Source organism: Sebastes umbrosus, chromosome 6, assembly GCF_015220745.1.
Source record: "Sebastes umbrosus isolate fSebUmb1 chromosome 6, fSebUmb1.pri, whole genome shotgun sequence".
NCBI classification, from domain to species: domain Eukaryota; kingdom Metazoa; phylum Chordata; class Actinopteri; order Perciformes; family Sebastidae; genus Sebastes; species Sebastes umbrosus.
This window is the reverse complement of record NC_051274.1, coordinates 5770563-5787140: the sequence shown is the minus strand read 5'-3', so window position 1 is coordinate 5787140 and position 16578 is coordinate 5770563. Positions and strand designations below refer to the sequence as shown.

General features: G+C 41.6%; 1 protein-coding gene across 1 annotated transcript in view; it reads left to right on the top strand.

Moving 5' to 3' along the window:
* ctnnbl1 (catenin, beta like 1) overlaps nt 1–16578 on the top strand; it is a 78215-nt gene that overhangs the window by 58673 nt on the left and 2964 nt on the right. The window contains exons 14-15 of the mRNA XM_037772824.1: nt 6644–6781; nt 7646–7718. Of these exons, the coding sequence (XP_037628752.1) occupies nt 6644–6781; nt 7646–7718 (211 nt within the window). The remainder of the gene's footprint in view (nt 1–6643; nt 6782–7645; nt 7719–16578) is intronic.

Sequence of the window (16578 nt, the reverse complement as noted above, 5' to 3'; positions counted from 1 at the left end):
ACACCTGTCATTGTTCAATACCTTCCTCCCCTCCACCCCCGTACACATTCAAAGGTCCGGCTTGATTCATCATGTGCGTTGAACATCTTTTCTCAGTTCCATTATTATGGGGAAGCTCCCCGGAGGGTGCAGCAATTGACTTGACTAAAACCTTATTTGAAAATGTTTTTCTTTCTTTTTTCACGTTGACAAGTCCACTTATTGCTAGAGAGTAGCTAAGAGGGAGGGGTTATTGCAGGTGTCAAAGGTTACAGAAGTAAATGTCCCGCATAGTAGGGATGTTAATAATTAACCGTTAACCGACATTAAGCATTTTAACTGATTAACGCTATCAATTAAAACGGTTAAAATAAATGTTAATAATTAATTAAAAAGCTGAGAAAAACTCGTCAATTGAAGGAGAAAAGCTGGTCCACCTTAAGAGCCCACCGTAAGACAGTCTGAGCCGGCGTTACGGGTACAGGAAGTTGGCTCCCGTCTATAGCTTGCTTGAGTGGAGGAGTTGTAGTAGCCTCGTAGCATTTATTCACCGACAAATAAACTGTACACACCCTGTCTGCTACAGCTACGTTCACAGCTATAACGCCACCGACAACACACACACGGTCTGTCGGTAACTTACTGAAGTTACACACATACGGTTGTGCCTGGCACTGGCACTGATCGATCGGAACTCCATTCAGAAAACAAGCATTTTAAACGTTGTTTGCTTGTCGTCTTGCGGACAGACTTGACAAAGCATGAATTCATACTTTTTATAAATCGTCATTATTATGCTGCATTCTTTTGATCTGTTTATTGCAATTAAATCACAGCACAATGTCTTTATTTTGGGTCCATACCGCAGTAACGATGTGTTTCTAGATACAGTCAGTGCAATGTCACTGTATGTGAATACAGCTCGCCACCGGGTGATGTTATGAACCCAGACACAACGGCGTTTGCTTTTTCTGACATATCTGGGACTTCCACAGCATGTACAAAGCAGCAACGACGGTTATTTCTTCCATGGTTGATGGCAGGAAAAAAAGTTGTTGGTATCCATGGAGACGAGCTCCTTCTCCTCTCTGGCGCGTCTAGCGCGAATGAACACAAACGATACCGGCGGTCCAACTCCCGCGAGTAAAGCGAGGCGAAAATTCGCTTCGCTTTTGGTCTGAACACAGCATGATGAAGCCCGCATGTGACACAGGAAGGGGAGCCAAATGTGAATGGCTCGTTGAATCGCATGTTTTCTGATCCAGGCAGCCCACAAAAAAACTAACTTGGATGGTAGGTACTCCAGATATCCAAATGTACTGTATGTGCAAAAGCACTGAAAAAGAGGAGACATCAACTAAGACTTGACGACCACTGATTTGCTATAGTTCTGATCGGTGCCTACATTTATTTAGTTCAGACAGGAAATGCATTTCACGACCAGCTCTTAACACCCCCTGCACCTGTCAGTTAATTTCTGATGAGCGCTCTACATCTTAAGTTTTCAGCTCTGCTGCCTTTCAGCCCTTCTATCTCATTCAGATAGTAGCAGCAAGAAAAACTATCTATCTGTTCACTCATGCCTTAGCATGACATTTTCTGTCACACCTTTAAGCTTAACTGTCATTTTCTTTCTTTCTTTTGATCTTCCGTTGCAGATGTCATGACTTTTCTTGCCTTGACAAGCCACACTTGCACCCCATAGACATCGAAAATTGTACACCGAATATGTTCTTGGTCTGTTTTGGGGTAGATTCTCTCTCCTTTAGAGGTAGAGCTGACGAAGCACTTACGACTATATTAGTCCCTGCCAAGTTGATAGTAAGGAGGAGGAGGAGTGTCCCCATCCCCAACTTTCTCCTCTTCCTCCTCCTGTTATTTTGACCACAACACGATTTTCCAAGGCAATTTCTTTGTGCACTAAATAGACTGAACAGAGCTTCTGAACTGCAGGTTCACATGAAAAAAAAAAAACATCATGCCAATTTGGTCCTTACATCCAATTCTTGACACATTTTGCATTCAGCATATTATTAGAAGTCAGTAGTGTAAGGTAGCAGCAGTAAGATTTATTATTATAGCGAGGAACATGACGTGAGGAACATGATTTTTTTTTCTGTATTACTGAAGGTTAACCAGGTGAATCCAGGTGGAAGCTGTTAGTGTCTTGTGGTTTCTAATTAAATCCTCAGTCATGCAGCGTACAGTATGTGTAGCTGAAGTGTGGTAGACTGATTAAACAAGGATTTCTTGTAGTCTCTAGATCAGTGGTTCCCAGGCTTTTTTTGTCTGACGTAACCTGCATCTCTGTCGGATGAACCCCTTCATCAACACCACTTATCATTATCCAAATATGTTGTATTACGTTTTCTTTACATGTAATTGAATCATCAATGTTTTGTTTGGTTTTGCCAAGTTTGCGATCCAGACTACTACCACTTTGAGTAGCAGAAACTGGCTCTTTCAACCATTTATCCATTACTTTTAGCTTACAATTTCAAGCTTTTATCCATTAGGTTACTATTTCAGCCATTTATGTATTACGATTAGCTAACTATTTCACCTTTTTATCCATTAGGTTAAGCTAACTATTTCAGCCATTTATCCATTCATTTTTCCATTGCTATTAGCTAACATTTTCACCTTTTTATATCCATTAATTTTAGCTAACTATTTCAGTAATTTATGCATTACAATCTTTTATCCATTAGATTAAGCTAGCTATTTCAGCCATTTATTGCATTACTTTTAGCTAACTATTTCAATCTTGTACCCTTTAGGTTAAGCTAAATATTTCAGCCATGTATGCATTACGATTAGCTAACTATTTCACCTATTCATCCATTTCTTTTCAATATAGTTAATATTGAAATATTAACTATTTCAATATTTACCCTTTAAGTTAAGCAAGATATTTCAACCATTTATGCATTACGATTAGCTAAGTATTTCACCTTTTTATTCATTACTATTAGCTCACTATTTCACTTTTGTATCCATTACTTTTAGCAGACTATTTAAATGTTTTACCCATTAGGTTAAGCTCACTATTTCAGCCATTTATGCATTATGGTTAGCTAACTATTTAACTTTTTTATCCATTAACTTTGCCTCATTATACAAAATGTTTATCCTCTCTTAGCTAACTATTTCAACCATTTATCCTCACTCTCAATGGCAAAGCATGGTGATATGGTGATACAATTGACTCAGGTTAGTGGGAGGTAAATTTACTAAAGATCAGCATCACACCAATTGGGTTAGTTACAATAAGTTAAGCTCATTCCATCATTCCACATATTAAGGACTCCCTGAGACCTCCATTTCCTAGACCAGGGATTGTGCTGAGGGATTGAAGTCTCCTTAATTCCTTTCTTCACCTCAATTTTATTTCTGATTACTGAAGTTCATTACACTATATTTCCACTAATCTCTCCAGTCCACACATAGACCAAGCAGCAGCAGCCACATTGTTTCTTATGGTCAGGATAAAGTCTCATCTCTCTGCAGCTGATATGCTGCCGGCTGTAATGGAAACATGTGGATATACAGTAATTGAGTTACCCACAAGGCCTTCTCGGTAAAATGCCTCCAGCTCTGCTTTTGCAGTGGTGGCCATGAGTGATAATGAGGACGACAGGAAATATAGACTTGCTCCCTGTGTGAAACCAATGAGAAAAAACACAAACACAGGGTGTGTGTGTTGCACATACAGTAGAGCATGTGTATACATATGCAGTGCTCTTTTTCACTCGTCCTCGGGGGTCACATGTATGTATTGTGTCCTATCGATGAGTCATTTAGGCCTACATCCTGTGTATTGCATCCTTGCCGCAAGCTAGTGTATTGGCTCCGAATAATGAGCAGAGTTGTCCTGGAAACTGAGAATCTTTTTTTTCCCTTACAGGAAAGAGAGGAAACACAGTTTACATTCAAATAGCTTTGTTTTTGCATCTCTAATGGGCACTAGTTGACAGCAACAAGGCCAAGCTTTGGGACTATTTGACAATGCGATAACTCTCCGCTTGGTAATAAAACAGAATTATGGGCCAGTGTTTCATTTAGAGGACACAGAAGAGAACGCCCTACATGCAATGGCTTTATTAACGGTTCTCCTTTTAATTATCTGCATTGTTTTGCATCTTTTAATAAGCGGTTGACATTGCACAGTAGGGCTTTGTTCTGAAGTTGTATCATCTTTTTTCTTCTCTCAGGATGAAACCATTAAAGCGGGATAACATCCTGCTTTCAGAATGCAATGTCACAAAAAAATGGATATGTTGTTTTGCATCCCGTCTCTGCAAACCTGCAGCTCAAATGGTTTTCCCAGAATAGTCTTGTACTGTAGTCCTCAGGAGTTGCCCTTTGATTGAGGCGTGTTAATGAGCTGAACTTCACAGCTATAATTGGGTTTTACAGTGTAATTGATCTTTAAGGACGAGGCCTTTTGAAAGCTTTAATTTTCTCTGAGATTAAATCATTGGGATGTAAATGTCATGTGTGGTACCCTTTAGCTCGACGCTGAAAGCTATTTGTTTTCATTAGGAACGCTTTGAAGAGTTGCCCTTTTTCTTGATTTACTGTGTCACATACTGTAGCGCTTCTTTCGTGTTGGGCCGTCCTCTCCTAGACTACAATAGATACAGATACCTCAGTGCCTGAATAAAATATTGTTGATAATGAAATTTTACAAGATAGACTTTCAGTATCTAGGTTAAATGTGTCAGTTAATTACTCAGTTTTTTTATTTGAACTAAACTGACTAGTTGAATTCTATTGGGAAATGTTAATCATTTAGTTTATGTATAAATTGTTCCATAAAATCCATTTAACAATTGTATGAAATTATTTTTAAGAGAGAGCCAAGACATGGACTGTACATGAAAAGTTACAGCTTAAAGAATCACTTTGGTGTTTTTCAACCCGGACCCTATTCTCCCATGTATTTGTGTCTAAGTGACTAATGGAGACAACACTTTTTGAAACCGGTCCAGTATTGAGGGAGAACGCTGCAGCCGCCAGCCGCTAAACAAGCTGTAATGTAATCTTTTGGGGCAACCTGGCACCGTCAGTTTACGTTGACTAAAAGTGCTTGTTTTTGCCACTGACAGGCTCATATTGTTATTAGAAGTGTCTGACAACATTATGGAAAGGACCCTATAGAGAAATTAACCCTTTTTCTTACCTTTCGCTTCCTGTTTGTTATTATGTGTGTGTCTCTCAGAGAAGCTTCGTTGTGAAATGTCATGTTGCCTCCACATTGTTGAAATCAGCTAAATATTCAGCCATGACATTGAAAATCTGTTAGATAGCACTAAGCTACGCTTTCTGTAGTCCAACACAACAAACTCTGACAACAGCGATGTCCCCCGTGGCACTCCTCTCTCAACTCTCACTCTTCCGGCAAACAAGTCACATGACACAATGACAAACAGGAAGCGAAAGGTGAGAAAAAGGGTTCATTTCTCTGTAGGGTCCTTTCCATAATGTTGCCAGACACTTATAATAACAATCTGAGCCTGTCAGTGGCAAAAACCAAGCACTTTTAGTGGACGTAAACCGATGGTGCCAGGTTGCCCCAAAGGATTACATTACAGCTCATTTAGCGGCTGCAGCGTTCTACCTCAATACTAGACCAGTTTCAAAAAGTGCTGTCTCTATTAGTCACTTAGACACAAAAACATGGGAAAATATGTTCCAAAATACTGAAGTTATCCCTTAAAGCTAGGGTAGGCAATTTATCTGAGAAGCATTTTTTGTTATATTTGTTGAAATTCTCTTTACATCCCGACAGCAATCAATATATAAATTGCTGTGAGAAAAAGAAAAATCCAGAGTCTGTGGCTATCGTTGGACTGTAATAAGCCCGTCCAATCATTTTACGGATGGCCAACCTGCCTGTCAAGGGACCCCTTTGTTATTTATTCTTGTCATTTAGCCTCCTTCGTGACAGGCTAGTATGACATGGTTGGTATCAATAGATTCCTTACGTGTTCTAATTTCATATGATGCCAGTATCTTCATTCTAGCTTTACAAGCCCGCTACAACCTGAAAATCACAAGTTGCGTGAATGTGTTAAAGAAGTTGACAGCCGTAGTTTACTCGCTTTGTTTTCCTCACTGCAATAGTTATTTCTGGCCTCAACTTTCTTCCTGCGGTCCACGCATAGAGGTGAAACTGTCTGACAGCAAAACATTTACCACACTGTCTGTGTTTCTGTAGCACTCCAACGGTTTACGCTCCAGACTCCCCTCTTCCCCCCTCAGGTCTGCTTCTTAATCTCTAATGATGATTAACGTGGGCTGTGTGCTTATTGGCAGCGCCGCGTTATTGGCATACTGACAGGGTTGTTAAGATGGATAACTATGCAAGAGCGCGTATGCATGTGTGAGCGTGCGAGGCCCCAGGAGCGGAGCCCCCGCTTTCTGCAGCTCAGCCGTGAAATCAATTGATCTGTGTGTCTGCTCGATGGAGAAAATGGATTTGTAGAAAAAGGCTGAAAAACAACACCTAAATTAAACTTAGTGTCTGGTTTTTCTGTGTTTGTTGAATCTGTTTCGAGGGCGCAGAGAAGAATAGAAAGTAAATTGTGATTCATTCACCTCGTCATGCATAAAAAACATGTTTTTTATGAGTGTGTTTTACCTTTTTGTGTGTGTGCAGGAGATGGTTCGTCGGGGGGAGATCCTAGATGACGGCATGGAAGATGAGTTCTACCTTCGCCGTCTGGACGCCGGACTGTTCGTCCTTCAGTTGATCTGCTATATTATGGTGGAGATCAGCAACTCGGGGATATCACAGGTACACACACGTACACACAAAGGTGCATTATTGTTAAAGCTAGGTTGGTAATCTTGAGAAAAGCGTACGCTAGATTTGGAAAAAGTATTCAACCGTGAAACCCAGCCCAGAACTCTTTTCCATTGAAAGGAGCTAGCAGCACCAGCTCTAAAAGTCCCTAAATCTAGAGAAAGAAAGTCGCCAAGTCGGCAACGTCCGTCCCTTCAGGCCTCCCTTCAAAGCCACTCCCCCAAAATTATCATTATGAATGTAAATAACAACATTAATCATTACATTTGGCCCAAATGGAACGATCGGACGGGATTATTACAGTCCTGCCACAGACACCGTATTTTTTTCTTTTTTTTGTCAGAGCATTTGATTTAATGATTGCTGTCGGGATGTAATGAGAAAAGGAAATATAACAGAACCAACCACATAAAACTGCTGCTTAAAAGTCTGCAGCATATCATTTCTCATTTACTGCTTTTTAGGGAATAATCACTATAGTTTGTGGCCCTGTTTTAAATTCCTTTATAGTAAACAGTTCAGGTGTTTGAGAACAAGCGTTTCTAGAGGACGCGCTGTCAACTTCTCCGGTGTGCTACTGATTGTTCACATCATAGCTGTGTAGTCTCTCTTTCATTTTAACGTTCGCCATCAGCTGCTAGCACTTAAAGACTGTCCCTTTACAAAAGTCAACATTAGGGAGGACCCATCATGCTTGTATTTCATTCTGAAATTACATGGTAATTACAATGTTGACCAAATAATTCCACAAACAAACACCAAAGATATATATATACTGATTTCTTAGCAATAATAATAATAATAATAATTACATGAATTTTAATTTTACAGTATGATCTTTTTCTCTGCATGTAGCTGCAGCAGAGGGTCCATCAGATTCTCAACCTAAGAGGAGGCTCCGTCAAAGTAGTGCGACACATCATGAGAGGTAAGTCACTTTTGTTTCTTTTAATAATATGGCTATTTCTCAACTATAATCAAGTTTTCATAACAAACAAAGGTTTTGTAAAATAATTAAAAAAATACCCTTACCTGTACTATTATGGATCCCTTACATCATTTTTTCAGTATTAATTGAGTATAGCAACATAGTCGGGTCATACTCTGCACAAATTTAGCTTCGAGTGTCTCTTTTCAGCACGGGACTCTCTCTTCTCACTCACTGATGAATGAATTTAAATCACTTCTACTTTGCTCTGCGCTCATCTGCTATTTCAACTCTTCTAGCAGAACTTTTTGTGAACAAATAAAGATGATTTCTTACAAAAATATGATTACAAATATACTTATATAACATGTTGAATTAGATTTGAAGGCATTTGGCATGCCGCTTTTATCCAAAGCCACTTATAATAAGTGTTCTCAATCGTGTGGAAACAACCCCAAAAATTGCAAGAACATCAACTTCATCAAATACGCTGAACTGCTTCAAGTGCTACACAAAAGCCTTTCTTCAGTTAAGACACATTATTTTAAGGTAATATAATTTGTAAGAAATTACCTTGTATGCAGTTACTGTCAGCACACATTACCACAACTAATTATATTTAAGTTGAATGAATAAAGGATTGAACTATGGTATGGTTTGACCCCATTAACAAACTCAAGCCTGAGTAAAACTATGAATCATATCAGATCCCTCACCTCTGAGTGATACAGGATAACATAAGGCAGGGCAAAAAATACACATAACACCTACGATAGCTGCTCCTAAAACAATTCATATCACTTTCAGAGAAATATTTTATTGACAAATGTTTTTGTTTGTTTTTAATCCGGTTTCCGCGTGCTTCTCGCCCTGGCAAGGAGGCAACATTTCAGGGGGGGAAATGTTGGTGTAATCACCGCTTGTTGGCTGTGCTGGTTATTTGATAGTAAGCCCATGCTGTTCGCCTGCCAAAGTGGTTGTGTCTAAATGTAATGAAATGCTATGAATAATGTCATTCTTCCTTATTCTTTTAAACAAAGGAAAATGGCCTGGGCAAACTTTGAAACTGTGGTGTCAAAATGCAACTCTCTGTTGCTATTTTTTTTAACATTATCCAAGCCACTTGTTTTGTACATGCTTCTGTCCAGTACACCCCTCTTTGTATGTATACATTTCTACCTTGGCTGAAGGAAACAGTATCAGACTGTCCCTTACTTGGCAAACTGCAGCCCAACAGGCAACAACAGCTGTCAGTGTGTCAATGTGCTGACTTGACTATGACTTGCCCCAAACTGCATGTGATTATCATAAAGTGGGCGTCAAAGGGAACCCTTTGAAAATGGCCACGCCAGTTTTTCCTTGCCATAATTTAACGCAAGTTTGGAGCATTATTTAGCCTTCTTCGCGACAAGCTAGTATGACATTGTTGGTACCAATGGATTCCTTAGATTATCTAGTTTCATATGATACTACTATCTTCACTCTAGCCTTAAAGCTAGACTACGGTTGCGTTAAAAAAAAACTACTGGCATTAAAACAAATTGGAGTTGATGTGTAATTGCGTTACCTTTGACAGCCCTAATTTATACTTTTATTTTTTTAAAGGGACTATTTGTAACTTTCAGAATTGCTTGTTAACAGCGACACCTGTGGCTGTGAAGTCAACGAAAGTCAGCGTCGGGCTCGCGCTTGCTCGCTCTAAATAGACATGAACGAGCATTGCTCAAAACAGTGAGGTGACACACGTCAGCTAAAACCACAATATCACTCTATATTTCACCTGCTTGGCAGTAATGTTAGCTGACCAGACGAAGGTCTCTCCATGAATCACTGCTGATCCTAGTGTTGGCTTTTCCTGCTGGCTGAAGCAGGAAGAGAAACGTTATCGTCTCCGAGCGCGCCCGCAGGGAGACACTGGCACCCGGTCGGAGACGGTAACGTTTCTCTTCCCGCTTCAGCACCGCTGATAACGTTTCTCGCTGCGGAGCCCCGTCACTTCACAAGACACGGAAAACCTCTGTTGGTCTGGAGGAGCTGCAGCATTTATTTCTGCACAAACGTCCACTGTACAATCACTAGATATTCTCAGAGCTAAACTAACTCTTCTGCAGTGTGGAGTGAGCGCGCATTCACGTCTAGATGTGGAGCGAGACAGCGAGAACGCGTGCAGTCTGAGTGAAGGCAAGCAGGCAGAGGAGCAGAGGAGCAGTGGCTCCGGCCACACGCGAGCGCGCATGTGTCCCGACCCCGTACATTTATACGCTTTAAAAGTTACAAACAGTCCCTTTAAGTGAAAAGTTTAACGGCATATTTAGCTAACATTGCATGCTAGCTGTGTAACATATAGAGTGCATATAGCGGTTCATACGCCTTTCAAATAAATATTTCACAAAACTGCTAAATATGCCGTCGAACTTTTCAATTGGAAGAAACATGTATGAATAGAGCTGTATTACATTCATCAATCAGTTATTCATTTGCTAATTTGTTTGCATTAAATGCTAACTTCCTGTGTCACACAGTGCATACAGTCTGTCTCTTATCTGCCGCAAAAGTTTAAATTTTTCAACGTACTCGAGACCAAATTACGGACCGAAAAAACGACGGAAAGGAGGAGTTTCGCGAACACATCGGAGATCACAAAGGTTCCCATAGGAATGAGGGAACACGCGTGCACAGAACTATGTTTAAACGAGGCGTAAGGATCCCTACTGGAGCAGAGGAACAGAGGAGGATATACTGTAGGTAATAATGTGACACTCATGAAGGTCATAAAATGCAGGCGGAAAACTGATTCAATTTAAAAATGATTGCAGCAATAAATAAACTCAATAAAATCCAGCATCTAAAATATCCAGGTAGAAGTGTATATCCACGTGTTTATTGCTTTTTTCACTCACATTACACTGTACAGATGGTTAAACAATATGCCGAAATGCAAATATGCATAGTAATCTAATCATATTGTCGTTGTGAGCGGAGCAGAGAGACCGCCTGCCTGTCTGTCTGTCATTCATTCTTTATTCCCCCGTCTCAAAGGTTTCCTGTCCTCCCGTATTTGTTTTCTGTTTAGTTTTTCAAAGACCTAGCAGGTGTGTTATTTTTCTTCCGGGCGCGTCATCCATCCTGCCCGTATCATTGTCGGATAAAGCCCGAGGACGAGTCTCCGCTCACACACCCTCTGGCTCTCGGTGGCATGTAGCACTGGAGATAGAGCCATCCGTCACGCATGGCGCTGCCAGCAAGCGTGGCATTTCTCCAGTCTTCACTGCGCGTGTGTGTGTGTGTGTGTGTGTGTGAATGTTAAATGTGTTGTGTGTGTCACTTTTGTTTTCATCTGTATGTTTGCATACACAAGTGCCTGGCTTGTCCGGGTAGTTTCCACAGTATGTTTTTGCTAACTAACATGATTTTGTGTGTGCACATCATGTTTGCCGTGTCTACATATTAACGTGTGCATACATGTCCTTGCTTGTTTTTCTCGTGCATATGTTTTACATTTTAACATATCTTTGAGATAAAGTCCTCTGTGCAGGTGTGTATGTTCAGTTTTCCTTGGTGGTTCAGCTTGCATATTTTATTCATGTGTGCCCTTGCGTGTGGATACTTAAACGCAACACTTCATACATATTCATTGGCATGTTGTGTGTACTTGTCCTTGCATGATCTTGATGTGGGTTATTTATTTATTTATTTGGCATAAATTGGGTTTGCGTTCATGTTAGGGCTGCCAACCGATTAAAATAGTTAATCGCGATTAATTGCAAATTAATCGCACATTTTTTATCAGTTCAGAATGTACCTTAAAGGGAGATTTGTCAAGTATTTAAAGGGACTATTTGTAACTATCAGAAATGCTTGTTAACAGCAGCACCTGTGGCCGTGAAGTCAACGAAAGTCAGTGGCGGACTCGCGCTTGCTCGCTCTAAATATACCTGAACGAGCATCGCTCAACACAGTGAGGCGACACACGTCAGCTAAAACCACAATATCACTCTATATTTCAGCTGCTTGGCAGTAATGTTAGCTGACCAGACGAAGGTCTCTCCATGAATCAATGCTGATCCTAGTGTTAGCTTTTCCTGCTTCAGCGCAGGCTGAGGCAGCGGGGCTCCGCAGCAAGTAACGTTGTAGTCTCCGCCCGCAGCCGGAGAGAACAGGGAGACACCGGCACCCAGTCGGTAACAAGACGATAACTTTTCTCGTTGCGGAGCCCCGTCACTTCACAAGACACGGGAAACCTCTGTTGGTCTGGAGGAGCTGCAGCATTTATTTCTGCACAAACGTCCACTGTACATTCACTAGATATTCTCAGAGCTAAACTAACTCTTCTGCAGTGTGTAGTGAGCGCGTGTTCACGTCTAGAGGTGGAGTGAGTACGCGAGAACGCGCGCTGTGTTAGTGAAGGTAAGCAGGTAGAGGAGGAGAGGCTCCAGCCACACGCAAGCGCGCATATGCGAGCGCGCATGTGTCCCGACCCGGTACATTTATACGCTTAAAAAGTTACAAACAGTCCCTTTAATACTAAAATTAAGAAAAATGCTTGCTTTGGGCAAATGTATATATATATATTTATTATTGTAAATGAATCAACAACCACAAAACAATGACAAATATTGTCCAGAAACCCTCACAGGTACTGCATTTAGCATAAAAAATATGCTCAATCATAACATGGCAAACTGCAGCCCAACAGGCAACAACAGCTGTCTGTTTGCAGTGTGCTGACCTGACTGTGACTTGCCCCAAACTGCATGTGATTATCATAAAATGGGCATGTCTGTAAAGGGGAGACTCGTGGGTACCCATAGAACCCATTTTCATTCACATATCTTGAGGTCAAACGTTAAGGGACCTCTTTGAAAATGGCCATGGCAGTTTTTCCTCGCCAAAATTTTGCTTAAGTTTGGAGCGTTATTTAACCTCTTTCGCGACGAGCTAGCATGACATGGTTGATACTAACGGATTAGGTTTTCTAGTTTCATATGATACCAGCATCTTCACTCTAGCTTTAAAACTGAAGCCGCTACAACCTCCAGAAGATCGATTGCGTTAATGCGTTAAAGAAATTAGTGGTATTAAAACAAATTTGCACTAACACGTTATTATCGCGTTAACTTTGACAGCCCTAGTTTATGTATGTGTTTTTTACGAGCTGTGTGTGTGCGTGCACCTGTGTAATGCCAGTATGCCGCTGCATCCATCAGTCTTAATGTGTGTGTGTGTGTGTGTGTGTGTGTGTGTGTGGCTCGTAGCGTGTGCCCTCACCCTTTCCATTAGGCCACACTGTGGAGCCCTCTCCCATTTGAAGTGCCCCGCCCGGTCAATGTGAAACTGCAGAAAAAGGTTAAGCACATGCAGAGTGTGCCGTCTTGACCTTAATGGCTTTAGCTGGCTGAATGAGAAGCAGCTATGCAGGAACGGAAGGCTTAGAGCACACTGGAAGGAAGAACATTGATTTCACTAATGTTGTGAAAACCTGCTGTGAGGTTTAGAAAACTCAAGGTTGGTTATTTAATTGTTTCAGCCGTGAAAGACAGAAACACCGTACCTAGCTTTTTTAGAACGTTAATGGAGCCCTGAGAAAACTATAGGACAAGAATAGGATTAGAGGACATTCAGGTGATATGAAATATACTGTTCTGTCGCAGTGCACAGCTCTGGGCAACAGCACAAGAACAGGTATGGGGGTTCTGCTCCAGTGACAAGCTAGTTTTCTCCTTTGCCTCAGGGTCAGGTTATGCTCGATCACAACTAGTTTGTACTCCGTGTTGTCTGACCTCGTCGGAAGGAGAAAAGTGTTTATTGCTGTTCCAAACGGCCACACTGGAAGGGGAAGTGAAAAGCCAGCTGTCGTAAAGGAGGAGGGGGGGGAGGGGAGAGACGTGCTATCATTTAAATACAGGGATAACAGCGCCCATTTTCAGACGGTCTCTCCTGCTGGAAGACATCCACAGTGTTGCTCTCAGTTGTCCACATGAAAAGAGAGCCTGAGAGAGAGAAGTTCAAAGCCTGGCTGCTTTTTCACCTCTGCACAGCGAGTCCAAGCAGCGCGTGAAGTGGGTTTGAATGTCGGATTGTCGGTTTTGGAAAAGTTACAGAAATTGTCCGACACGGTCCCACCGGTTCCAACATCAGAAAGGTGGAGGGGGAAGGGGTTTCTGAAGCTTTTCAACCATCCGACAAGCACTTCTGATGAAGCACATTGGCACCTTTACCCGGCCGTGGCTCAGAGGTATAGCGCGTCGCACACCAATCGGAAACGTCAGCGATTCGATCACCCGGCTCCTCCGGTCACATGTCGAAGTGTCCTTGGGCAAGATACTGAGCCCCAAATTGGTCCCGAAGGCCGAGCTTGGGGTGTGAATGAGAATTTAGATTAGATCCTGATGGACAGGTTGGCACCTTGTATAGCAACCTCTGCCATCAGTGTATGAATATGTGTGTGTGAATGGGTGAATCATGAAGGGTAAAGCGCTTTGAGTGGTCGGAAGACTAGAAAGGTGTTATAGGCTAGTATGACATGATTGGTATCAATGGATTTGGAGTTTGATATGATACCAGTATCTTCACTCTAGCTTTAAAACTGAGCCCGCTACAATCTAAAAATCACAAGTTGCGATAAAACTAATTTGCGTTATTATTGCGTTAACTTTGACAGCCCTACTATTTTCACAAAACAGCTCTGCGGATGGCTGACTAAACGTAGGCATACAAATTAGCTGGTGATTTTTCTCAAGGTGTCCTTTTGATGGTCTTAAGATATCTTTGCAATATGCATTATTTCAGACCTTACACCTTCGTATTCACCTTATATCTTCACATATAAAGAATCTTGATACTTGAGATGAATAATACGACTTCACAGAACGTGAAAAAAAGGCCTTGATTTGTTTTTTCTCAATCAACTAGTTTACGTCAGTGATGCTGGACATGAAGACTTCTGATTGCATTCGGTGGTTACATTAACACACCACAGGATCAGACCAGTTTCAGACTAGTAGAACGGTGTTTTTGAAGGCGTCCCAGCTGCAGCTGTAATCCCACTACGAGTCCTGCAGTGTGTCCCTCTCCTTGGCTGCTGCTGCTGCTGCTGCAGAGTCTGCTCCTGGAAATGATTCTCCTTGTACTCATGGCAGATCAGTCCCAGTCACTGACCTGAGTAATGGCGATGCTCAGTACTGTATTGTCCTCTGCCGCGTTGCCTTGGTGACAGAAGGAGAGAGCACCAGCATGCCAAAGAAAAAAGGTTCTGCAGAGAGTTGAGGAGTCACCGAATCTCTGACCTTTCTGTCTGTGTGGCTGACTGCGCCGCCATTTATAGACACGGAGACACACACACACACACACACACACACGGGCACAATGACAGGCTGGCAATGAAAGAGGATGTAGGTTTTCATGCTTTTGTTGAGTCACTCTCGCTCTGTGTCCCCTTACCTGCTTTTCTCAGTCAACCTTAAAATTCAGCCATTTTTAACTTCAGTAACATCCCTCACCTCTGTGGATCAAATGCAAATCCCTGTCGCTGCCATTCAGGGCTGCAGGCAGAAGCTGCATATCCACCCCCCCCACACACACACACACACACACACCTCCAGATAGTGGTCCAGCCTCACACTTTTTATAACTTTACTCCAGACTTTATGGTCTTTCTTGGCTCAGTTCTCCTCAGAATACCCAATGATGGAGTGACCTCTGTACTCCAGAGAGAGTGGACGACTGTCACACCGCGTGTCTCCTACCTGAACTGACACTCTTGGATCTCAAGAAGCTGTTCACGTACTGCTCTGCTCTGCTCTGCTCTGCTCTGCCTTCCGACTCTGCTTCTATCTGGTGCTGCTCTCGACTTAAATACATACCTGCTGGATTTATTTCTTTACCCCTCTATCATGCAGTGGTGGAAAGTAACTGTATTTACTCAAGCAAAATGTTGCGTGCAATTTTGAGGTACTTGTACTTGAGCATTTCTATTTTATGCTACTTTATAGGGGTGGGAAAAAAAATCAATTCAATTATGTATCGCAATTTTATTTTATTTTTACAATTTTTAAATTGATTTTTTTAATGCCAGAATCAATATATTTGATTCAATGGAGTCTATGTGGAGGTAGAAGGAAGTTACCGCTTTTATTGTTGTAGTCTGAGTAACATGACGTCATATCCGTTCCGTATCCGTCAACCAAAACAAACCGCAGCGAGCCGAAACGAGAAAGCAGAATGACTGCAAATGACCATTTGTAAATCAATTACTTACCCCGTGTTATGTTGCATTCTTGACTTTTTCTTGCATCCATGCCTCCACGGTGAAAGGAGAATCCAAAAAAGGAGAAAAGTCTCGATGAATTGAAGTTAAAGGGGGCCACATTTAACAACAGCAAAACTATATCAAACCATTCGTTTGCAAACTCTCAAACAACTCGTGCCGTATAATCCAAGTCTCATTTATCCAGTCGTATGCTCAGTACTTCCCAAACACATGCATCTTCGCTAAAACCTCACTATTTAAAAATCTTCCGCATAAACAGTCTCAAGCTTGCTCTAGCACGCAATCTGAAGTGTAATAATACGTCAGGCAAACGTATTCAGTAAAGATGAAATGAAAGCAAACTGTAAAAGTAGATTCAACTTCTTCCCTCCCCTCAGATTCCTGCTGTACGTGCACATTTGTCGTTTCTCTGTACAGACGATTAACTTTTGGTTTTACCTCCAAATGAACTGGTTGAACTGTTGATCAGGCTAAACTGGTGGCTTGATTACAACCTGGTTGATCAGTCATCTGAGCGCCCGGTCATACGTTGTGTGTGCAACGTCATCATGTCATACAAATGATGGACAAAACCTACACAAATAAGACCCT